This window comes from Dermacentor andersoni, chromosome 4 (assembly GCF_023375885.2).
Source record: "Dermacentor andersoni chromosome 4, qqDerAnde1_hic_scaffold, whole genome shotgun sequence".
NCBI lineage: Eukaryota > Metazoa > Arthropoda > Arachnida > Ixodida > Ixodidae > Dermacentor > Dermacentor andersoni.
Genome location: NC_092817.1, coordinates 138597914 through 138620713, shown reverse-complemented (window position 1 = coordinate 138620713; position 22800 = coordinate 138597914). Strand labels below are relative to the sequence as shown.

Here is a 22800-nt window from a genome sequence, read left to right as displayed (position 1 = left end):
TCAACCACAAATTAGATTTCTAGTAACGACAAGGATGCTACGGACTGTTTTTTTGTGCTGAGGGCTGCTTCTTTTGCCGGGCGCCGGTTCACCCGATAAGAAACTAGTTTCGGGACCTTGGCGTTGGTTAGCGTCGTGACGGCGGGACAGTACATATCAAAAATATTATGCTGACGCGTTTGGGGGGGGGAGGGGGGATCTTCTCGTGTGATCCTATTATTTGTTTGCGTGCTGAAATATGAAACACACAAATCAAGTAGTTTTGGGGAAGCAGAAAGCAAGTTCTCGTTTTTTTTTCTTTTCGTATGAATGCGCCCTCCATCGTTCCCAAGTACGCAAAGATACGCGAATCGATATATGAGCCGTATGTTTCAACGCGGCATGTAGCGCAAAAATAAATACAAAATTGTACAAAAAATTTCCTGCACACTCAGAGCAGCTTTTATCCTATCAAATAATTACAATATTGTACATACAATTTTCGTTGATAGCGAGAGTATTCAGAGGCTGCTCTACCTTTGCTGCGAAAATGAATCTGCTGTATAAGGCAGTAAGCGCCCTGCCAAAGTACTAGTAGATTTTATTATTCAATGAAGAGAAACAGGTGCTATATGTGTTTTTATTACCTCAAATGCACCAGGTCCAGAGTAACCCGATATGTAATTGATTCTTTATTCGTTCCTTAACAATTTCTTCAATTTGGCTTTAGAAGTGCAATTACCAAGAACGCACACCTGCAAAAGAAGCAAAATGTCAAAATATGTAAATTTGAACAAAAATGCTCAATATATTTCACCAGCATGTTTATCCTAAGCGTTGATAAACATTACGTATGAGAGAACACACAAAATTCCGCACGACGTATAAATGGGGCTAGTACTATAGAAATAAAGTACACGGGCTTTTCGTATTTTGCAGTATATAATAGATGTTTCTAGACAACTAATTATTATTCGAGCCCCCCCCCCCCCTCCCCTGGTACTTGCACTAATATGTGCTCTACAACAAAACGTGGGCGAGACATACACGCTGTTTCTGCTGGGGCTTTTCTGTACCCTTGTCACAAGGTCAGTTTCTGCATAAGAATTATATTTAAGTTTTTAAATGAAAGTTCGTTTCACTCGTTTCAATTGTTCACAATGCACATGCGTTAAAGGCCTCATCGATGTGCCCTTAAATTAAAATTTATTCTTTTCACAACACTGTAAATTGATTTATTACAAAGGTAAAATTCTAGAGAGCAAAATATATTGGATGCTCTTTGGCGCATGTCTGTAACACATGCAAGCCATTATATTTAGCAAATCCATTACCAGACAAGGCAACAAGTTTCACGCAGAAGCCATTTTAAGATTATTGTTCTTCTCGGAGAGCAATTGGCGAGTGGTACAAGTCTTATTTTATATCGTTGTTATGTCGAAAAATGTGTTTTTTAAAGCTAAGCAGGCTATGTCTCACCGATTCGTCCGTCAGCGCCAAAAACGCTCTTCAGGAAAGCCAACCTACACACACCATCTGCGTAGAACATTACAGTTCACATTCGCAGTTGTAGTGATAAGAACAATGGGAACAATGCCATGCTCTTGACCAACATATATATGTATATATCTACACTGTTCAAGTGCAGAGTCTTCCGTGAAAGCATGAGTCTGTGCTTGTAATCAGCGGCTACAAGTTCTCAAGTAAAGGCTATGTAAATTAATGAAATGTGTCTCCATTAAACTTCATTGTTAAAAAAATACAATCCAAATTAAGCAATCAAATGACATATGCATAGTATGGGGTCACTCAGTTATTCTTGGGTTCGTTGACTTTGATTCAGTTAGGTTTGGGGAAAATTTCGCATTCAACCATCTTTCTTCACGGAAAAAAGGGCTGTGATTTTTTATGTCACATGCTCTTATGCTCGAGTGCAATTCATTATAACCGAGTGAAATCGTATATTCGCTTGGTATCTTTACACTGTCCGTACTTTCCATTACTGTTTAGTAATTTTATTAACTTCTTACATATCTTTAGTTTGTTCTGAACGCGTGAGCTTTTTGGTGTGGTGCTTCGGTCGCGTTGGTCTTTTGTAATGGCTCTATCTATTACACACAGGTCTTTAACAACGTTAGAACGCTCCCATAAAATAACAAAGCTAAAAAAAGATAAAAGGCTCGTTAAGATACGGCATCCCGAACTCCAAACTCAGACACTCGAATTAGCTCGCATGCGACAACCTCAGATCGCATCTAAACGACAATTTTCGGCGCCTGCTCCCGGCAACGCCAACACGCTATCTTATATTACTTCCATTTCAGCTATTGCATGTCGCGGGCTTTGTGTACTTGGTACCGCTAAGCTGTTCCACTTGTTTATAAGTGACGACGAACTTAGGGACTGGATGCGCGACGATGACGGCAACAGCAGCGGTTTACTTTTATCAAGGAAGGTGTTCGCAGAGCTATAAGAGGTACGGCACCGCATCAACTGTTTCTGCTCCGCAACATACCAACTGCAGTAATTTATTGCTGGCTGCCGCAGGACGGAGGGCTTAATGATTTGAGGTATTCAGAATTATGCGGTAAACCAAAGAGTTGGCGAACAACGATTATGTTATTACGTTCCAGTGCTACTGAGAAAAGATGGGGCAGCCATTTCCCCCGTTCGTGTAAAACTACAACGCGAATGTGAAACCAAACCACATGCCAGCTGAGCCTCGAGAGGGTGAGAGTGCAAAGAATGTTAAAACCAGAACATCAGCTGGCCGGAAGCCAACACGGCCATGAGCACCCGTGCAACACCTCCTAGGATGGAGACCTTACGGCGCACTTCCTCATCACGCACCGTAAGCCACTTTCAGGCCTTATGTTTATTTAGAGCACGCTATACCGACGAATTAGGTCTAGAGGGCTATCGACTAGATCACCTGCCTCAAGCCATTTGGTTCATATTTGCATTGGGGTAATGTGAACGACAGCACAAAAGTGCAATTAGAATATGGCATTGCCGATAACTAGTTAGTATGAGGCCGCGATTACAGGCCTTCTTATTTATAAATGGGCAGAGACTCACAGAACATTTATTAGTCTATTGAGATAAGAGGATTTTACGACGGGTGTTGAGTAATGAAGGGAACAAACACCGTTACATAATCTGTGCTATCATGGGATATGCGGACTATACTTCCCGTATATTAACATATTCGCGTACGCGAAAAGAAGATAATGATTATACATAAAGTGAATGACGAATAAAATAATACTACAAAAGCTAGGTTACATAAACATATATAAGGAACACAATCGACTAGAGCATTCTTGAGTGTTACAATGTGCCCTGGGACTAGGCAGATAGCTTGTGCTTAGTGATGTGAAGCTTTACCAGAATACAGGGAGGCGGAAGGGACATGAGCCAAGTTAAGTAATGAGTAACTCGAACTTTTATTACATCGTTATGTAGGGGAGACCTGTACAAGCTTGGTGACGGGAAGTGACAGACAAGCACTCGCCTGTGCTGAAGGCTTAAGTCCTTTGGCAAATTTATAGGGTATTCGGAATGCCGTTGTTCCGAAGTAGAACGTGAATGCTCTCCATGCTTGCGGCTGCCTCTATGTACAAGACAGTCAGTTCAAGGGATTTTCTAATTGCCACTCGCGCTGCCGAAAGAAAAGCACTGGCGCTCACACACGCATACACGGACAGCGCCAGCGTCTTCCGCCCCGAGGAGGGAATGCGGACATGAAGCTTAACCCTTTCACTCGCGGAAGGGAGACAGCGCTGGCGAGCCCTCATAGGCAGCAGGTTGTCGCGCGCAAAAACGTTAACAAAGGAAAATGCATTTTTGCAGTGGCTGCCTCCGAGGCGTTTCTAAACGGTTCCGGGCTGCTCAGCGTTCTTGAAACATCTGGGCTTTTTGGCTTTGGTGGTGTCACACAAATTGTTCATCACACACGCCAGTCGTAATCGACTGCTCCACCGGGAGACGGAGATACCCATGGGCAGCACACAGCTTCCGCTGTTTCGAGACTGCGCTGGTAGTCGTGCCGGCGAGTGGTTTCTCCACAGCTTGTTTCAAGTAGGTGGTCGGCGAACTTCTTCCTGATAGGTGTTTCGTTCCCCGTCAGAATTACCACTCCAAGTCTCGTGAGATCGAACCGCAGCCTCCGATACAGGCCACCGGCATCATTTACAACCACAGCGGAACGTAACTGCTCAGCTGAGGAACGCGAGAGATTCCCTTACTAAGGGCCACTACGCTTACTTTCATACTTAAATCTCACGCTAATCTACCAAAAATAAAACAAAAGCACTGATATCTTGCCAATTAATTTTTCCCACTACAAAACAATTTCTTGCGGAAAATAGCAAACAAAAGCAAAAGTTCAAGAAACAAAGTCGGGAATGGAAATCAAGAAGTTCATTCGAAATTTATTCTTGTGTTAAGGAGTGTGTTGAGCCATGCGCTTTGCCTTTGAGACAGCCCTTTTCGTACGTTCCTTAAAATAACTTTTCTACAAAGCAAGGCTCCAGCGCAGGATTGGGTGATTTTTGGAGAACGTTTAGAGTAGCTGTTGCAGAATGTTGAGGGCAGCATCCAACATCATGATCTAGCTCAAACTTTCAAGGTTGCTTGACTATTCACGAACAGCTTATACAAGGCACGAGCACTCTTTCTCGATGGCGCTGTACGCCTTCTCGCGACTGTCCCATTTCAGATATCCATAGAGAACAGGGTGTTCCACCTTTCCACCTTTGATCTGGCACATCGCAACTGCCGTGCTGCACTCATGAGCGTCTCCGTGGTCTATGTAATTAGTTTAATCTTGTGAGCTTGGTACTGGCTCACACTGCTTTTCACATTATAGGGCATGAGAGGCGCAGTCACTTTTTCTTCACGGAAAATTATGTTTCCTGGTGCCATCAGAAACAGCGGAATTTTGAATGTCAAGCCTGGTAGGCGTAGGCGATTTAGCCCTGGATCGCCCAGCTCAACGTGACGCATTCCTGCTGTAGAGCCGTAGTGGTTATTGGCTATGTGCTTAGCATCCGACCTTGCCTCAGCTGACGAGTCCTGTGGCATGACCTCTCTGCGGCAGGAGCATCGCATCTCTGCGGCAGGACCGAACCAAATATCCCAGATCTCAGCATCACTGACCACAAGACCCAACAATGCCTAGATGACACAGGAAGCCTGCAGGCCGACAGAACAGCTCGATGATTCGTGCACAATCGAGCACTCATCACACCGACTGCAGATAACAGGGACTCTGTCGACCTCGAGTACTCAGCCATTGTGAACTACCACAGAGAGAGTCACTTCCGTTATCCACGGCCCCATCAAAAACCAAAGAGGGAGGACATTGCTGCCCGGCGTAGGCTCCAGACAGGCACCTACACTACCCTACGCATATTACATCGCATGCACCCCACAGCCTACAGGGACTAATACACGTGGTGGGGACCACACCAACCCTATACCACAATACGTGGGAGTGCACGCTACACAACATAGAACACAACAACACGGACACCGCTATAGAGAAAAGCTTGCTGTATGTAAAGCTACCACTGGGTGGTCCTCGACCCACCAAAAAGGCTCTGCAGGGACGCCTAATAGCCTTACTGGCGCTTCCGCTTAATCAGCTGGCTTGACTACACATTCACGTATGCCGCATATCCACACAACATGCCCTGTCTCGCGAAAACAACCAGTTTCCCTTCAACCTCGTTCCTTGTAGCACAGACTTGAGTGCGACACGTGCAGCATGTATTCTGGCGATACGGCTGAGGCAGGAACAGGTCATCGGAATCTGTTCCCCTGCTATATCGCAACGCCTCGCTTGAAAGCCTACATTATTTCCTGCTGCACCTTCGCTTACATCACCCTATATGTTTGGTACGCTAGCATCATCGTTTTCCTCGGGGCCTAAGGCCGAACTGCTAGTCTCTAGCCTCGTTCGCCTCTCTGATGTGGGCGTCACATGACTGTCTGTGTTGACTTAGGTATCCAATTAGTTCAAATGACCTCTCTGGTGTTCGATGCACTTGCGTCGCATCATGTTCACGCCTCTTCGCGATAGCGAAGGCGTGTAGCTCCATGTCGTGGTGTGAATTATCTACAACGTGGTCTATTGCAGAAGTGCTGCGGATCTCGGAATGCGGCACATCTGATGAAGCGCCTGAATTTTGTAGACACTCGTACTTCTGTATACGCGCCGTTGTCATTCCGCTCTAACGTGGCCGTGCTTTCAAAGTAAGGGGTCTCATCGGTGTGCGCCTTTGACTGGCGCTCGCAATTTGAACCACCTTTCCCGAACTACCGCTTTTGCAGCGTGGTTATTCATGATTTGTCTATTCAACTCTGACGAGGAAGCGCTTGCGATCTCAGAGCGCAGCGCTTGTGACTCGTGCTTGCGGCTTGGAACTGTTCGTTCTTGAAGTAGTAGTGCTTTTCCAGTGAGATATTTCGGTTTTAACACGGAGGCTTTCACAACCTTCGAAATTATTATGGAGCATAAATTTCCTAATAGCTATAGAAATAGCATTGAATAGCGCAGAATTACCTGTTAAATAAGATCAGGAAGGTCATATTGAATGAGTAATAATTAAGTTAAAAGTAAAAACAAAAAGAAAGGAATTTAGCAGGGCATTCGTTTAGATTCTGTAAGGAGTGTTCGGACAGCGAAGCATGCATCCCTGTGGCTGAATCCCTAAGTGGACGCTCCGAACGCAAGAATTGCCGGTTCTGTCAAGTCCAGGCCAATTCTTCGAAAAGGTATTTCCAACCATCTTTTTCTCACCGCAGTAAAGTGGCGCAAGATATAAGAAAGTGGTGTATCGTCTCTTCCTCATTACAAAAAGAACAGAGGGGGGAGGGAACCAAACCCGACCTGTGTAAATAGAAATTCAGCGAGGGTATGCGGCAGCGTAATTTGGTGAAGCAGACCTCAAGCATCTTTGTGTCACAGGGTTCGCTATGCCAAGGAAATGCCAGGTGCTTATACTCTGGAGAAACAGTCAAATGTGGGTTTGATAAGTCTAATCTTATTGATCGCATCCGAAATCTTGCCGCCGCGATCTGTGCTGTCACTCGTAGAATTGGAAGAACAGGGCCGGATAGTGATGCATTTGCCAGAGAATCAGCAGTTTCATTAAAAAAAAAAAAAAAACTTTATGCCCTGGCACCCAAATCAAATGAACACATTGCACATGGGATGGAACTAGTAAGTGAAAGAGTTGTAGCATGCGTGACTCATTAGTAGCGGTAAGGCAAGAGCATACAGAAAGGGAGTCAGTCAGAATGACAGCCATTGTATTCATTCGGTCTAATTTACGTAAAGCTAGGATTACTGCTAACAACTCGGCCAGAAAAATAGGCACAAAATCAGGCAACTTTAAGAAAAACACCAGTCGAGTGCAGGACAAAATATTCCAATGCCAGCTTTTTCCTCGCACTGTGAGGCATCTGTTGCAATGATAACGTTTGTTTCTATGGTGCTTAGGTGGTCTTGCAACAACATGGCGTTTAAGATGCCGCAAGGGAGTAGTTTCGCGTGGTTTGGTAAAATGTCATCCAACCTGATCTCTGGGTAATTTGAATGCGTATTATCATGAAGCACCTCGCGAGCTTGCACATTTAGTGGTTCAAGTAATGTTTGCACAAATATAATCTGTGCTCTATGAAACCTGGGCCAATGAATAGGAAAAAATAATTCTGGATCAGAGAGGAAAATAATTTGAAGGCGGTTTAATGGGGGTTCATACAGCCTTAAGAAAGTCTGAACGGTCAGAAGGTGAAATCGGCATAATATGGGTGGGATTCTTCCCTCCAGGTATAATACGGCATTCGAAACGTATTTTGGGAGGCCTAAGCACAGACGTAGCGCCTCTCGTTGCAACAAAAGTAGCGGCCGAAGCTTGTATGCTGCAACACCTGAGAATAAAACGCATCCAAATTCTAACACCGGACGAACATACATCTTATATACCATCAAGAGGGATTTTCTTCGCATACCTGTTCTTCGGTTGCTCAACTTGCGCAAAATGCCCATTGAACGAGCTCCTTTTGTCGCAATATATTCAATATGCGGCCGCCAGTTAAGATTTCCGTTGTAAATAACTCCAACGTATTTTAGTGACTCTACTTCTGGGATATCTTCGAGACGATAGTTAAGCGATATGTATACTGGGTCTTTAACGGGAAAAACAAGGATAGCACACTTATTAGCATTCAGGTTTAAGTGTACGCTATCCAGCCAGCCTTCCAGTTCCCTTAGATACGACTGCAGTATTTCGTAAAGAGAGTATATGTCGCTAGCCATACCAAAAAAGGCAATGTCATCAGCATAAACGTATGTACTGACACCTGGGTGAACGGGGATTCTGCTCAGTAAAATTTTAAATTATACTGTTTTTGCACAGCAGCGTCATTTCACGCGCGAATTCGCACTGTCTTCGTTTTTTGCCATCTCTTTGCCTTTGAAGTTCGCGCTCTTTTCTTTCATATGCACGCTCGCGGTCTGCTATATCATGTGAACGTTTTGTTCGTTCACCTGCAGGCTGGCACTTTTCTGCCTGTCTTTTTGGTCTCTCACGGATTGTCTCAAGGCATTCCGAAAACTCGACATAAAACGCTTCCCACGCTATAATAGGTTCGACCAACGCTGTTTCTTTTATTGCGTTTGATACATCGATAGATAACTCTTTCGCGAGCTCCATCAGCTCTGGTTTAAGCAACTGCTTCAATTTCATGACTGATTGCAGCTTTTTCTACTGGACAGACTGCTGCCTTGACGCTCCCACAATCTAGGTGACGACAGCTTTTACCTGCTTTGTTACCTACACTGAAAAAAGCGCGGTAAAATTCAATAGATGAAGGCTCCCATTCACCAAACCTCGCAGCGAAGAATTCGGCGTAGACAATCCCGCCGCAGTTATGCATCTACTGGGCACAACCAACAGATGTGGGATCGCACTGCTCACACCAGCTGTTACAAATGGGCACTACTTGACAGGGGCGTGCCTCTGACTTGACATTCCAGCGGCTCACGAGGTCAGGTAGAAACACGAGACGAATTAACGTAATCAGTAACAAGAACTTTTCAATACATCGTTACGCAGTGGCCAGTTCTACAAGCTTCTTGGCGCAGAGACACGCATGTTGTCGATTGGGCTGAAGGCAGAGGTCCTTGACGGGAGCGTCCTTTATAGAGTCTTCGGAATGTCCCCGATCAGATGAAGTTGAGAGCGAACACCCTCCCCGTTTGCGGCCACTTCTCGGTACATGACAGTCAGTTCAACAGATTTTCCCACCGCCACTCGCGGAGCAGAGGTAGAGGCACTGGCGCTCACTCACGCACACACACACACCGCCGGTCTATTCCACGCCGAGGCGGAGGAGAAAAAGAGAATGCGCACATGAAGCTTAACCGTCTCATCGGTCAAGGTTGACACACTGACGCGTCTACGCAGACATCAGCGCTGCGCGCGGGCCGTGGGTAAGAATGGAAGAATGCGTTAAGGAAAGCTAACGTTTTTTCGGCGTCGGGGCCTTCTAGGCGTTTTTTATGTATACGGCGGCATGGGAATAGTTCATTTTCTGGCGCAAACATGTTTTAATGTGTCATAGCTTAATTTTTGGCCTCCCCCATTGCAATTAACTTCTTTGGATGCTGGTGGCGAAGTTCATTTCTCTCTGTATTGCTCCTTTATCTAAATCCCAATATATAGACCCGTGAACGCAGAACGATACACATTAATAAAGGGCGGAAAAAAAGACAATGCGCATGCTTTCTGACCTTTTTCTTGCCACATTTTACGCCGTCGACTGCACCAATCAGCATGTTGTCCAATTTTTTGCTTATATAGCACTTCACGATGCACCCTTGCGTCGGGTAACCCTGCAAAAAGCAAATATACCGAAATAACTTCGCATCTTATATAGAAGTATCTCCAATAAGGTTAAATAAACGCACAGTCGTGGTGAGGCCAGTTTAAGACAGAAACGAATGGTTTACTACAACCGACGGGTTGACACTAAATTAAATTCTTCATCCGCATGTTGCATTATGGCAGCTTTTCAAAATTCTTTATTTCTGCCTTGTATGGCTCACAAAGCAAAAAAATCCGCGCCCATTTGTCCACACAACTATGGTCTCAAGTAGAGTGAATATCGGTGCTTCGCCACGTTCATTTCGTGCGATAGTTCTAACAGCGAATACTGAGAGGTCCGTGACGGCCGCTGATTGCTGATTGCTGGGTACCTCTCTGAGTTCGCATTGAGACCGTTGTAGAAGCCCATTTCTAAGACCATAACCAGTTGAACCTTGTAGGAACTTTTTTCTGAACGAGTTCTTACATGGCAAGTGTCCGCGAGGCCAAAATACCTCATTCGTAGCTGCCTTTGACTTATGGCCGGCAATTACTACGGTCCTACGCTATCGGATTTTCCAAAGAGGGCACGCAGGTACGAATGGGGGACGGCGCGACTGAACACAGGTCAATCACCCTGTCTCCTTAGCTTCCAGGTGCTACCTGTTTGTTAGTATTTTATTTGGCCCATTGTGTTGGGCTCTGTGGATGTGCGCGGGATACAACTGCTATGCAGTTGTGACCCCCTCCCTTGTTTTTTAGGCTGTTTTTAGGCAGAGATAAAAAACAAACAACGTTAACTGACGTAGAGAAAGGGGCGTAGACTGAGTCGAATGTAAGATAACCGACGGACCACTGTCAGGATGATCCTCGTACGCGATTGTTTTTTTTTCTTTTTTGTACCATCGGATTGTGCACAAAACCATACGGTGGCGATGGGGCTCAATATGCTTGGGGCGGTGCACTGATGGGTAGAAAACTTGGCCCCGTTACCCCGAGCAAGCGTTCTTGGCTCAACTTGCGGTGATGTGCGTAATCGGCTCTGCCGATTAAGGGTCGCCCTTGCTTTTCCAGTTTTAGCTTGTATTTCTATGTGTAATTTCCTGTAAAATGTTGTATATACATGTTGTCTCCAAGTTTCCACTATGTCTGCTTCCACCGTCCTCTCCCGAAATGGCAGTATTCCTGACTTGCGTACACCGTCTCTGGCGGTGCGTCTCGGACGGCCAGTTGGAGAAGTAACGCCTCTAGCCTCCAGATGAAGGAAGAATAACCTGCACCGTACTGAGTGCCTAATTAAAATAGATTTGAACATCGGAACCACGAGCAAATAGAAATACTCTATGAAGAGCATGCAATAAAAAAAATCTTATTAATATATGACCAAACATAGTTCCATCAGACCTGAAAGAACGATCGCATTGGTCACATATTAGCCAGCGGCACACAGAATTGTTCCCAGGGTCTCAATACCCACTGCATCCCACCGTGCGATACATTTCAACAACAATGTGAATTAATCTATGCCCAAGTCAGCATATTCCAACCAATGCCATCACCTTAAATGTCGACGGCTGCCACATACCGAGATATCTGCTTCCATGAACCTGCGACTGGCCAGCGATCTGTATCATTTGGTGTCAAGTATGCCAGGTGCATGCGCATTCGTGCGCCAGTGACCGCGGAAGTATGAGTTAGAGCACCTCTACTTCTAATGCCTATAATATTCACCCCTTTTCCAGGAACATAGTTGGTAGCTTACCCTGTCTACTTTAACGTAACTGCTGTACTTCCCGTAAATTTTTTCGCAATATGTTTGACGACTTGACACGGCACCAGGGAGCTTGGAAGAATATATCCGGGTTTGTAGGCTGTTCTTCTCAAGAAGACAATGGTATTCCGGGCGGCTGTGAGGGCAATAATTTCGGTTTAGTACCGTAAATGAGAAACGCAGTAGGTTATTGAAATGCAAAACTTCTTACTTGTACGTATTCGTAATTTCTCGTTGGCAGCACTTAGAAAACCTGTACATGTTCGGCTTTACAAACTTATAACTCATCATGTACCCAAGATCCCAATCACAGTCTTTTGACCCAATATGTCCCTTATGCCAGGTGCTCGCACCATCCCCGTCGTGGGCACAGCCAAGACTGAAAGTAAGGAAGTGAAAATTAGAACACTCGCAGCTTGTAGTTAAAGAGGCACATACAAAACAAAGAACACTTATCCTAAGTAAACAAAAAAAAACTAAGTGCCCTTCCCCTCTTTGAAGAAGGATTACCAAAAGTTGTGTATGTGGGCCCCTTATTGGCGAATTGCACCTCCACCGCAGGTTCACCCACATCTCACTATCTTCGGGATCGGCCCACGTATGCGGAGTGCTTAACGCCTTGGTAACCTCCGTGGGTCGGCGCAGCATTGTACTATCTTCGGAATTTTTTCTACACGCGGACACGATAGTGTGGAAAGCAGCCCTTAACAACTTCGCTGTAACTGTCGAGTAGATCTTACGCCGGACTTCCTTTTTATTTCATAAGTAGGTTTGGTTTAATTGCTTTACTGCCTGCTCCATCTATAAAAGTATATTTCTGCAGAAGTTATATTTTAACGTCCACTGCAGGCGCCCCTCTTCCCATAAAGAAGAGTAGCAAAAAATTAGATATTTTAAATAACGGTATTGGCTATATCAGGTGTAACTCGAGATAAGAGGGACATCAGGCGACTCGTTCTGTGCGGGAATTCGGCAAACGCGACACATATTTCAGATTTTGCAGTGGCGCTTCGTTATGCAAGAGAGGCGACGAGACTAACAACTGCTATTACAGTAGAGGTGTAGTAAAACTGGCAATGCCATTTAGGCGCCAGCAGAGATTTTGACGAACATCGGCTAGTTACACTTTGCACTCAGAACAACTCAAGTGATATTGCGCAAAAAAAAAAAAAAACGATGCGGGCGTAAGAGAAGAAGAGACAGCAAGCGCAATCTTTCAACTATGTTTATTGCACCACTGAATCGGTTTCAGTGGTACCATAAACTTATTCGAAAGCTTGCGCTTGGTTTGTCTTCTCTTACGTTCGCGTCGTTTTTTGTAGCGCAATATCACTTGAGTAATGGATTACCAACTTGCCCGGAAGGCTGCTCTCATTAGGTTCATTTCTAGTTCAACGGGCCCATTTCTAAAAACCGATTCAGTGGTGCAATAAATTTAGTTGAAAGTTGGCGCTTGGTGTGTCTTCTTCTCTTACCTCCGTGTCCTTTTTTGTTAGGCAATATCACTTGAGTAATGAATTACCAACTTGCCCGAAATGCTGCTCTCTTAGAATAAGCTTGCACACGATTAATGATCGTTACGCTTTATTTCGCTAAAGCAATGGTCACAGCTGCTGGGTATTAGAAAGGGTGAGTAGGCTGTAGTGCTGGAAATGAAGAGCCGACTTAGCAGAATGCAACAAACACGCCAAGCCCTCTGTGCTTGTTGTGCGTTGTACTTCACTGTTCGTTGTGGTGGATACAAAACCGGTTTCGCAGTTGAGCTCTGGCAATAGCAAACACTGGGATCAATACTGGGCCAGCATAGCAGAGCGCATACCGTCGTAAGGCCGCGCGATTGTGTACACGACGGCAAAAAGCCTACTGATTTCAACCGGGAGTGCGTCAAGAAGAATCGCACATTACACTGGTTGCGCCACGCTGACCATCAACTTCGATCTGGGCAAAGAATGCTTCTGGAGGCGGCCGAAACGGTGGAAGTGGCGGGATGAGCTGGGGAACGCCCATGCCTGTGGGTCGCTCGGCGTAATGCACGTTCTCTCGGGTGACCACAGTAGGCAGACGCTATGGTGGCTGATTTGCCGTGCCGTCGTTCTATAATAATTTGTGAATGCAAATCGGAGGCTGCGCCATAGTTGATATGAGAGCGCGTTCTTTTATGATCGTGACAAACAATGCGATATGCGCGGTGCGATGATGGCAGATGATGATTCGCAGTAATGACGATGCTACAGAAGCTTCTCGTGATCCTGGGTCACCGGCTAACATACTAAGAAGCCTTCCTTGGCCTCATTATAAACAGTATTGCCAGGACAAAGTAACCATTCCGTCATTCGTTTCAACATTTACTGTAAGTCACCGCGCAGTTCTTAGCACTCTAAGCATGGTCCTGACTACAGCAGGGCTGAGGTTCCAGCAACTAAGGATGACCTTGAACGTTTCATGACTTCAATCTTCTAATCATTTTAGGTCCAATCTGTGTCTGTGAACTGGGGTCTTATCACATAAAACTATTCCAAAATGTTTTTATTCGAAGCTCCTGGCGTCAAATTTGCGTAACCGCCGACGCAAGCACCGGGCGGTAACCCGCAGGGCTGTCTCAACAAACCAATCAAACGCTCTCCTCGTTCATAGGAGATCGCTTTTGTTTGCTTGAAAAACGAATAACATTACCTACACTGAGTGGCTTATCTTATCTAATTGGCTGACAAGAGGCGAGGAGCACCCTGAAGTGGAGAGGGATTCGACAGGGCCTAGCCACTGCACTGAATGTCGATAACCGGGTGAAGAAGGTAGTACCGGCGTCTGCGATTGGTCCGCAGACGCCGGTACCACGCCGGTACCGGTGCCAAGAAGCACCTCGTCCATCATTGCCTGAAAAATAGTGGGTGCACCTGCCACCCCGTGAGAAAAGCGCTGAAATTTGAACCCCATACTAGTGTTTACTGTCAAAAATGGTTGTGATTCCCGAGTAAGTGGTAGCTGCTGGTACGCCGAAAAAAGCTGTACTACACAGAAAAAATTTCCTCCTCGAAGGCAGTGCACAAGTCTTCTGCTCTGGGAAGAGGGTGGTGATATGTTTTGAGGCAGCGGTTTCCTTTTGTCTTGAAGTCCACAGAAAAGCGTACGCTGCTGTTTTCCTTCATAACTGTGACAAGTGGCGTAGCCTAGTAACTTTGCATTACAGGACGCAGCATGCCCGTTTTCACATGTTGACGCAGCTACCGCTCCACTATTTCCTTCAATGGAAACGAAAGGGTCCTAGCTCGCCAAAATTCAGGAACCGTACCCGGTTTTATGACAGTCTTTGATTCAAAGCTTTGTATTGTCATCGTAATTTTAGAAAGCGCTGCAGGGTACTTCTGTTTTAGCACCGTAACTCTGTGTTTAATTGCAGTCTGCCCAAGTTCTAGCCAGTGAAGTTTCAGACGTTCCAAGTAACTTCGCCCCGTTAGTTCTGGTAACTTTCTGTCTTTGTCTTTTACAGCAATCACGGGTGGAGTCATGCTCGAATTTTTTGTACTTAACAACGACGTCATATTGGCCTTGTAGCTGTATTTGCTCCCCAGTATAAGTGTGAAGCGACATTTTTTCATGGTTCACATTTTAGATGTGGCAATTCAAACAAGTAAAATTACTCCTGACAATTGTGAGAGCCTCTCCCGTGTCATATTGCAGATTCAGTGCACCCCCTTATTTGCCACAAACACTTCATAACATACATAATTGGATGGTGTTAATGACATGGTGCAGTTCCTGCTCCGAGTCCTCATCAGAACACTCGAGTGCATGCAGGCATTTTATTTTCGTTCTAACAACTAGGGGCATGATTTTCAAATGGCCTACAGCCGAACACGTGCGACAAACAAAGTTCTTGTACCAATACACTTCCGCCTAGTGTCCCCTGCTGCACTTTCCACGGTGGCCGCTCTTGCGGCTTTAAACATGCTTGGGAATAGCCGGTCTTTTTTTTTTGTTGGCGCTGTTGGCTTTTCCCTACTAGCACAGATGCCTCTAGTTCTATTGAGTACTAATGTTCTGTGTCTCGCGCCGCTAGTTCTCTACCCAGGGTCCTTTTGCAAGCGCCATCAAATGTCCACTCTTGTTCAGCAAATAAATCACGCTGGGTCTCTTCGTTGCGTAAGCCAGCAACGAGTCTAGTTCCGAGGACGTCTTGCAAGAAGTCACTGTAGTTACACTTTCTCACTAAATCTTGAAGTTCTACAACAATTCCTTCCACGCTTTTGCCCTCCTGTTGTACGCGCCGGTTGATCTTGCATCATTCTGCTTTCTCGGAACTCCTGGGCGCTGTTGTGCTCTTTCAGGAGGCGTTAAACGTGTTCGTACGACTTTTCTCCCGGGGTTTTCCCTGCGCAAAAGGACTTCTCAGTACTTCATAGGTCTCTGGACCTATACGGTCAAAAAGACAGGGGGGTGCTTTGCATCGGCGATATCATTAGGCGTTAAGAATTGTTCAAAATGCTCCAAGTACGACACGAAGTTTTGCGCTTTTGAGGAGAACTCTGATATCTTTCCCAGTGGCGGCATTTCATTAGAAATACATATATTCGCTACTCGCTGGCTTGGCGTTTCCTTGCCTGGGCGTGCATCGAGCTCTAATCCCTGTTGTCGATCCTTGTGGTCGAGTACCTCCGCCTGGAGTGCTCGGTATACCGCGGCTGTTGCGTCCCGCTGTTGTTCCTTATGGCGGAGCGCCTCAGCACAGGTGCGTTCGGTGGGCGGTGCTGTATTCCGGGAGCACGTACAGCACCTTGAAACTGAACAAAATCTCGGCTCGCTTGCTTCCTTTCGTGTCTGTCCACCCGCCCAGCCACAAGGCCGTCGCTTAGGCGGGTGCGTCAGACCCTCGTCGCCAGTTGTTATAACGTCCTCGGTCAGCCAAACTGGGAATGCAAATCAGTTTATTCAGCGCCAGCGTACATATATACATGTATGTCTATGTGACGTCACATGAATAATCTGCAGGTAGTCAGCAAGGTAGGCATACTGCATGACGTGCTGCGCTTTCACACATTTATTACCTGCAAACTTCTTCGTTAAGTAATCTTTAGTGGTTTATTTACCTTTCTTAAGTTGCAGCATTTTATACAAAAACGCGGGTTCCATAAATATTACTTTTGGTGCACCCTGCTAGTAATGCTCACCAACGGCTCGCTTTTATTGCGATAGCTACTATATGGACACTAGAAGGGCATTTGCGACATCGCATTGTGGTTGCGTGCGCCATATGCTGTGGGTGCCAGTGGAAGCATGCGAGGTTGAGCCGACGGTGGTGGCGAGCGAGCCGCCTTCCATCACGTGCATGGCGCCGGGTTGAGGCGTATTTTACTGTGGCGACGGCTGCATATGGCGTGGCTGAGCCCGGGCACGCAAGCCCTACCTTAACAGTGGTCTGCCATGCGTACTAAGTCAAGGTGCACGGAGAGCTGATAGCATCATCTCCGCTGTGTTCTCGACGTTTAGCTCACGTTGAAGCGAGAAGCATCAAGAAGGCAGCAAGAAAGAAAAGGAAGAGTGGCAGCAGCAGCGAGCATATTTGAAATAGCCGATTCCTTAGCACGAGCTTCTTTAGCAGGTCCTGTGCTATTTGTGCTGCCGGCAACTGCGCACATTACTGCAGCCAGATATCGGCAATTTTCTTTGAGCGAGGACAAAAAAGCTCTGTCATTAGCAAAATCTTCATATTTTTTACACTTAAATTATTCTTGGAACCGGGAATGGTGTCCTAACCGGAAGTTTGAAGTTTCATTTACCAGGCTGCGTTGCCGTATTCCAACACTTAATTTTTACTTGCACAGATGTGGTCTGGCGGTGTCCCCTCTATGCTACCTCTGCGATGAACCAGAAACTATAGATCATTTTTTATTATCATGTCGGCGGTTCTCTACTCATCGAAAACTATGTCTAGAAATTCCACTTCAAAATTTAGGATTACCTTTAAGTAGCACTGTTATACTCTCCCTTGAAGCAACAGTTTTAGGATATAGCCACAGGAACATTTGCCTAGCCATTCATAATTTTCTATGTAGCACAAAAATAATGCCTTGTTAATAGTTTTTAGTTTCAAGAATTGATTTACTTCTACTGCATTTTAGAAAATTCAAAAAGTAAAAGCACAAATTCACAGTTTAAATCTTACTATTATTATTCATAATTTACCTTACTCAAGCTTAAGTATATCCTTTTTTCTTCTTTTTTAACATTGCTATCAATGCAAGGCTTACTTAGAATTGATCAATACTTTATCTCATGTATTCATAGTTTATTTTGCATCTTGGATTATTTGTTTTCTTTTATTTCGGGTTATTTATTTTTAACCATTTTATTTTATTTTATTTATTGAATCATGTTACCACCCGATTCGTGGCCTATCCCCCTCAGTGGGTTTGTGCCATTGACTGAGGCTTCATCATCATCATCATCATTGCTCGCAGCTGCTGCCGCTTTTCCTCTCGCCTGTGTTTCGGCAGTGACTGTGCGCGGTCATCAACTGATATGTGTTCATGCATGCCTGTGCGCGCGTGACTTAATGCTTGATAAGTTAGGGTACTAAGCGAATGTTTTCATACGAGAGAAAAATATTATTTTTGTATAGTTGTCTAATCATATTCTATGGCAATGGACGCTTCACTTTCAGGCGAAATTGCTGCTATATCTATTTGAGATCGTTGCTTTATGGCTTATTGTATCCTTATTAACTTAGGTAAACATTTGATCCTGTTTCTCAACGGCTGAGACTTTTTAAACTTAGCAAACTCAACTTAGATGTGAGTGTGCTTAAGTGAATTGTGCGTTTCCTTTTACGAAATCACAGATGGTACGTCACTGCTAATGAACATGACTCGTGATTGGCCTGCTAAAAGAGATATCCCCAAAGGCTTAGGGCTCGGTCTTTTACTTTCTCTTGTGTACAAAAATGGATTTATGGATTCAATGGTCTGTCGGCTTCACCTAAATTATGTATAATACATTTTTTCAGAGGACTGCGTTGTAAAGGAGAAAACTATTGCTGCCATTATACGTCAATCCTCTTTTATCTAATCTTAACTATATCTTTGCCTTGTTCGCAACGTTGTTAAAGAAACATAATGTTAGCTGCTGTAAGTCAATGAGAATAAGTTGAAAGAGAGATACTTTTTTCTCCATAAATAATTGCTACATGAGTGCGATGCCTTTGGCGCCTCATTACTCTCGGAAATACCTCGCCATTTACATTACTGTAAACCCTGCATAGAATGCGCACGTTGACCAAGATAACAAAAAAAGAAGGCAACCGCACTCTTGCCATAAAGGGAAGCTGAAGAGTCTGTCGAATTCAATAAGATGCTCATATACGGATGCGGGAACCTTATAAACCATGTAGGTAAAATTTTGGGTTTTTTTTTTCAATTAGGAGCGACGTAATCGTCGGTTGAAATTGCGCTGTAGCTCTGCCCCCCGTCGAATGCCGCGCGCTGCTGCTGACGTTGACGATGCGAGCGGAGACCGGAAACCGCGGTGTTGTGACGTCAACTCTAGTGTTTAGTTCCTTCGCAGCGTCCGCGACCGTGCCTGACCGCGCTTGTTTCTGCGTGCGTGCCATCGTAATCTGCTTCGATCGACCCTGCAATTCTTTTTTGGTGCGTCTGCGTGTATGTAGAGTGGTAGTCAACGTGCGTGGTAGTCAACGTGAGTGGTAATCAACGTGAGTGGTAGTCAGCGTGGTAGTCAACAGATGAACGTCACTACACGTACTGCATGAACCGGGAAGCTTTTCACGCGTTTAAACCGCCTTTGTAGATTGCCGACAGCTTTGGACAGCGCACAAAAGCCGATGACCGCATCCCCGCTTACGTTCCACGAGGAGGCATGCAGGAACACAACACTACAGCTGTTTCACCGGAAACGAGCTCACTAGATCGGCGAAAGATTGGTGAGATCATTAGATCCCTTTGCAAAAAACATACTCACCAAAGAGCATTTCCAACACGAGGAGATCCCAAGACTTTGCTTTCGTTCGCGTCGAAAGCACTGCTCGCACCAGCATCCTTTGCTTCTTCGAGAAGCCGCGTCTTCGCAATCGGCTCGTACATTTAGGGAGTAAAGCCGAACTCCTCAGAAAAACGCAGTCTCTTTAAATTTTTTATTACCGTCTCAGAAAAACAGCACCAAACTACCTGGCACCGCGCTTCATGTGTAGCGGCAGCGGTCGGTTACTAGTGTTGACGTCACGAGGCGCCCGACCAATCACAGGCGGAAACGAGACGCGCGAGCTGGGCGTGTCCACTGCTGCACTTTTCGTCGAAGTAAAATATATTTGCGCTTTCTTTCGCTCAATTTCGATACGATATTCGGATTCGGAGGGTTGAAAACCATTATGTACAGATGTTCACTCATTTTTTCTGGAAAACCTTTCAGCTTCCCTTTAATGGAACAATGCTCCTCAATTGCCCACCCGCCGTGGTTGCTTAGGGGTGCTGTTGCACTGCTAAGCACGAGGTCGCAGGAACGAATCCTTGCCACGGAGCCGCATTTTGATAGGGAAATGTGAAAAAACCCGTGCACTTAGATTTAGGTGCACGTTAAAGAACCTGAGCTGGTCAAAATTTCTGGAGTCCCCCACTATGGCGTGACTCTTATTGAGAATGTAGCATTGCAACGTAAAACACCGTAATCTACTTTTCTCACCTGCCCCTACCTTTTTTTATTATTTTAGTTTAGAACGAAGGTGTTAGCCTCTAGCTAGTCAGAATTATCTGTAGTGGGCCGCCACGAAAAAACAATTAGGTGGTTGAAGCGATGAGTGCATACGTTTATTGGTATCGCGCAATACAACTTACAACAGAACATTCATTTCTATCAAGACCAAGTGCAAAACAAGAATCCAAACCGCATAATTGACTCAGGTCCACCTGATAACAATGCGAAGCACGCAGAGCTCCCTTCATACCTTTCTTGTTAAAGGCTACTGTTGCTCAAATCCTTTTATTTTAGACACCTTCATCTCACGAAGAATAAACCACTACTTAAAAGTCGGCATGCGAGGTGCTCAAATAAATAGTATCACACGTCATTGGTACCCCTAACCAGCCTGTATTGGAATCACCTGCTGCCTATATGGTCTAAATCAGACAGTCTTCGTTGTTCAGATCATCACTATGTGAAAACCTGTTATAACCAGGGCGAGGAGCCAAACTGCAAACGATAACTGTGCCGGAACCGTAATTCTAGCCGGTACTGAATCCCAACCCAAAGCGATATTCCTTGCACGAGCGCGAACCAAACCGAACCTCAATAACAACAATTAATGAATATTTTCGCTACGTAAGAAAACGGTTCAAGCACTCAGTCCATCGCGATTCTTCAAAATAATTACTCTTGGGTCGGCTCTACCAGTGACAACATTGTTACGCCTCATTAGTCGCGTCGTGTGAAAATAGGGATATGCCATAGATATGTGCTGGCCGAGACGCTTGCCAGTCGGAGTTTGGCGATGCCAATTTTGAAAAGCTTTTTCATGGAAACCACAGAAGTGCCATGTCTGTTGAGGCGCCCGCTCAGCTCATTCCTATTACTCTTTGGATTTATGAATAAAGACTGCGAGCGACGCTTTGGAAGTTTGACTTTTCAAAACTATTATTGTGCCCTTTTATCTCAGGACCGTCAATAAAGTTTTTCTATACATCCATCCATCCATCCAGTCCGTGAAGATGAACGGACAGTGAAGCTTTGTTAGCGACACCGAGAGTTATGCATACAAGTCAAACTTCAGAGGCAGTGCATATTGTAAATCTTTTTTTCAGCATTCTTTCACATCATTTTTCCTTTTGCGTGCTTCGCGTGCTGAGCTTGAGCAGTGCTTTTTTTCGGTTCTTCTGGTGTATATTTGCGCGTGAGGCTGGCCCTACGATGGCGAGCCTGTACACGAGCCATGGTGTTTCTTAATGAGCCTACGTACACGTTCGGCTGCGACGACGATAATGACGTGAGTGACAGTATGTGCGCAGTCCGCCATTGTCGCCTGCGTTCGATGTCTCGAGTTTGCTCGGTGACGTAGTTTGCAGCAGCCGCCCGCAATCGCCGCTTGCGATTCTTCAAAATTAAATACTCCAAAATAAAATTTGCCCGTCACATAAGACCATGAATGGCTATACCCCTTAAGTAATGACTCATACCACTGTGAGGCGGCCTCCCCATTACGAGTTCAGAAGCGGGGGTGGGATAACTTTTATTTTAGAACCAGCACTTTATGATGGCCAGACTTAAGCCTCCCATGAGGGGACGTCGAGGGCTTGCCTCGCCACTGCCTCACGGGGGGGGGGGGGGGGGGGCTGGGTCACCCAGGTTTGGTCGTCGAGGGCGGAGATTCGCAGAGCCTCCCACAACCTCGACGAGAGGGTTGTGGTGTTAACGTGTGTGTACTGTGTTGGGGACCCCCACAGCATATACGGAAGCGTAGCCGGGTGAGTGTCACAACAATGGCAGTTGAGGGTAGTGCAAACGTCTGCGAATATAAGGTGGAGGCGGGTGGGTGAAGGGTACGTGTTTGTTTGTAGCAGAAGCAGGGTGGTAGCCTGAGCCCGGCTGAACTTGGAGTGAGGGGGGGGGGGGGGGAAGCAGGGAATCCGCCGCGGTTGACTAGGCCTCACGCAATGAAGTGGATGACCTCGTTGAGGTGGGAGAGGTGTGGGTGGACAGGGCCCGCAGGGACCGGGATCCATGTCAGGGAGATCATGCTATCTTTAGACTGTGGTGCCTGGCAGAGGATGCGAAGAGCTTGAGGAGAAATACGGCTAATGCTCTGGTGCAACTGCTCCTGCGTTCGTCGTCATCGTTGTCTTCTTCCACAACTGACTCCGTTGCCGCTTGCCATTCCAGCGAAAAATTTCACTTCCCTTCTGAAGTTAGGGTGCCTCTCGCTCAGCCATCACTAACTTCAGAAGGCAAGTGAAATTTTACGCGGGAATAACTAGCCGCAGCGCAATTTGTTGTGGAAGAAGACGACGAAGACGACGAACGTTGGAGCAGTGCCACGAGCGCATTCGCGCGGCAGCGCCGAGGGATGTCAACGAGCCAGCTGTGGAAGAAGACGAGGTCGCTCGAGCCATTGCTGATGATGATAGTCTTAGAGAACGCCGAGAACGAAGCCACATGGTATGCATAGGCAGCTTAGTT

General features: G+C 45.8%; 1 protein-coding gene across 1 annotated transcript in view; it reads right to left on the bottom strand.

The window, feature by feature from the left end:
• Positions 1–605: 605 nt before the first annotated feature.
• LOC129386474 (venom metalloproteinase BumaMPs1-like) overlaps positions 606–22800 on the bottom strand; it is a 92882-nt gene continuing 70687 nt past the window's right edge. The window contains exons 11-14 of the mRNA XM_055074473.2: positions 11837–12004; positions 11617–11761; positions 9782–9883; positions 606–734 (exon numbers count right to left, since the gene is read on the bottom strand). Coding sequence (XP_054930448.1) covers positions 672–734; positions 9782–9883; positions 11617–11761; positions 11837–12004 — 478 coding nt within the window. The 3' untranslated portion in view covers positions 606–671. The remainder of the gene's footprint in view (positions 735–9781; positions 9884–11616; positions 11762–11836; positions 12005–22800) is intronic.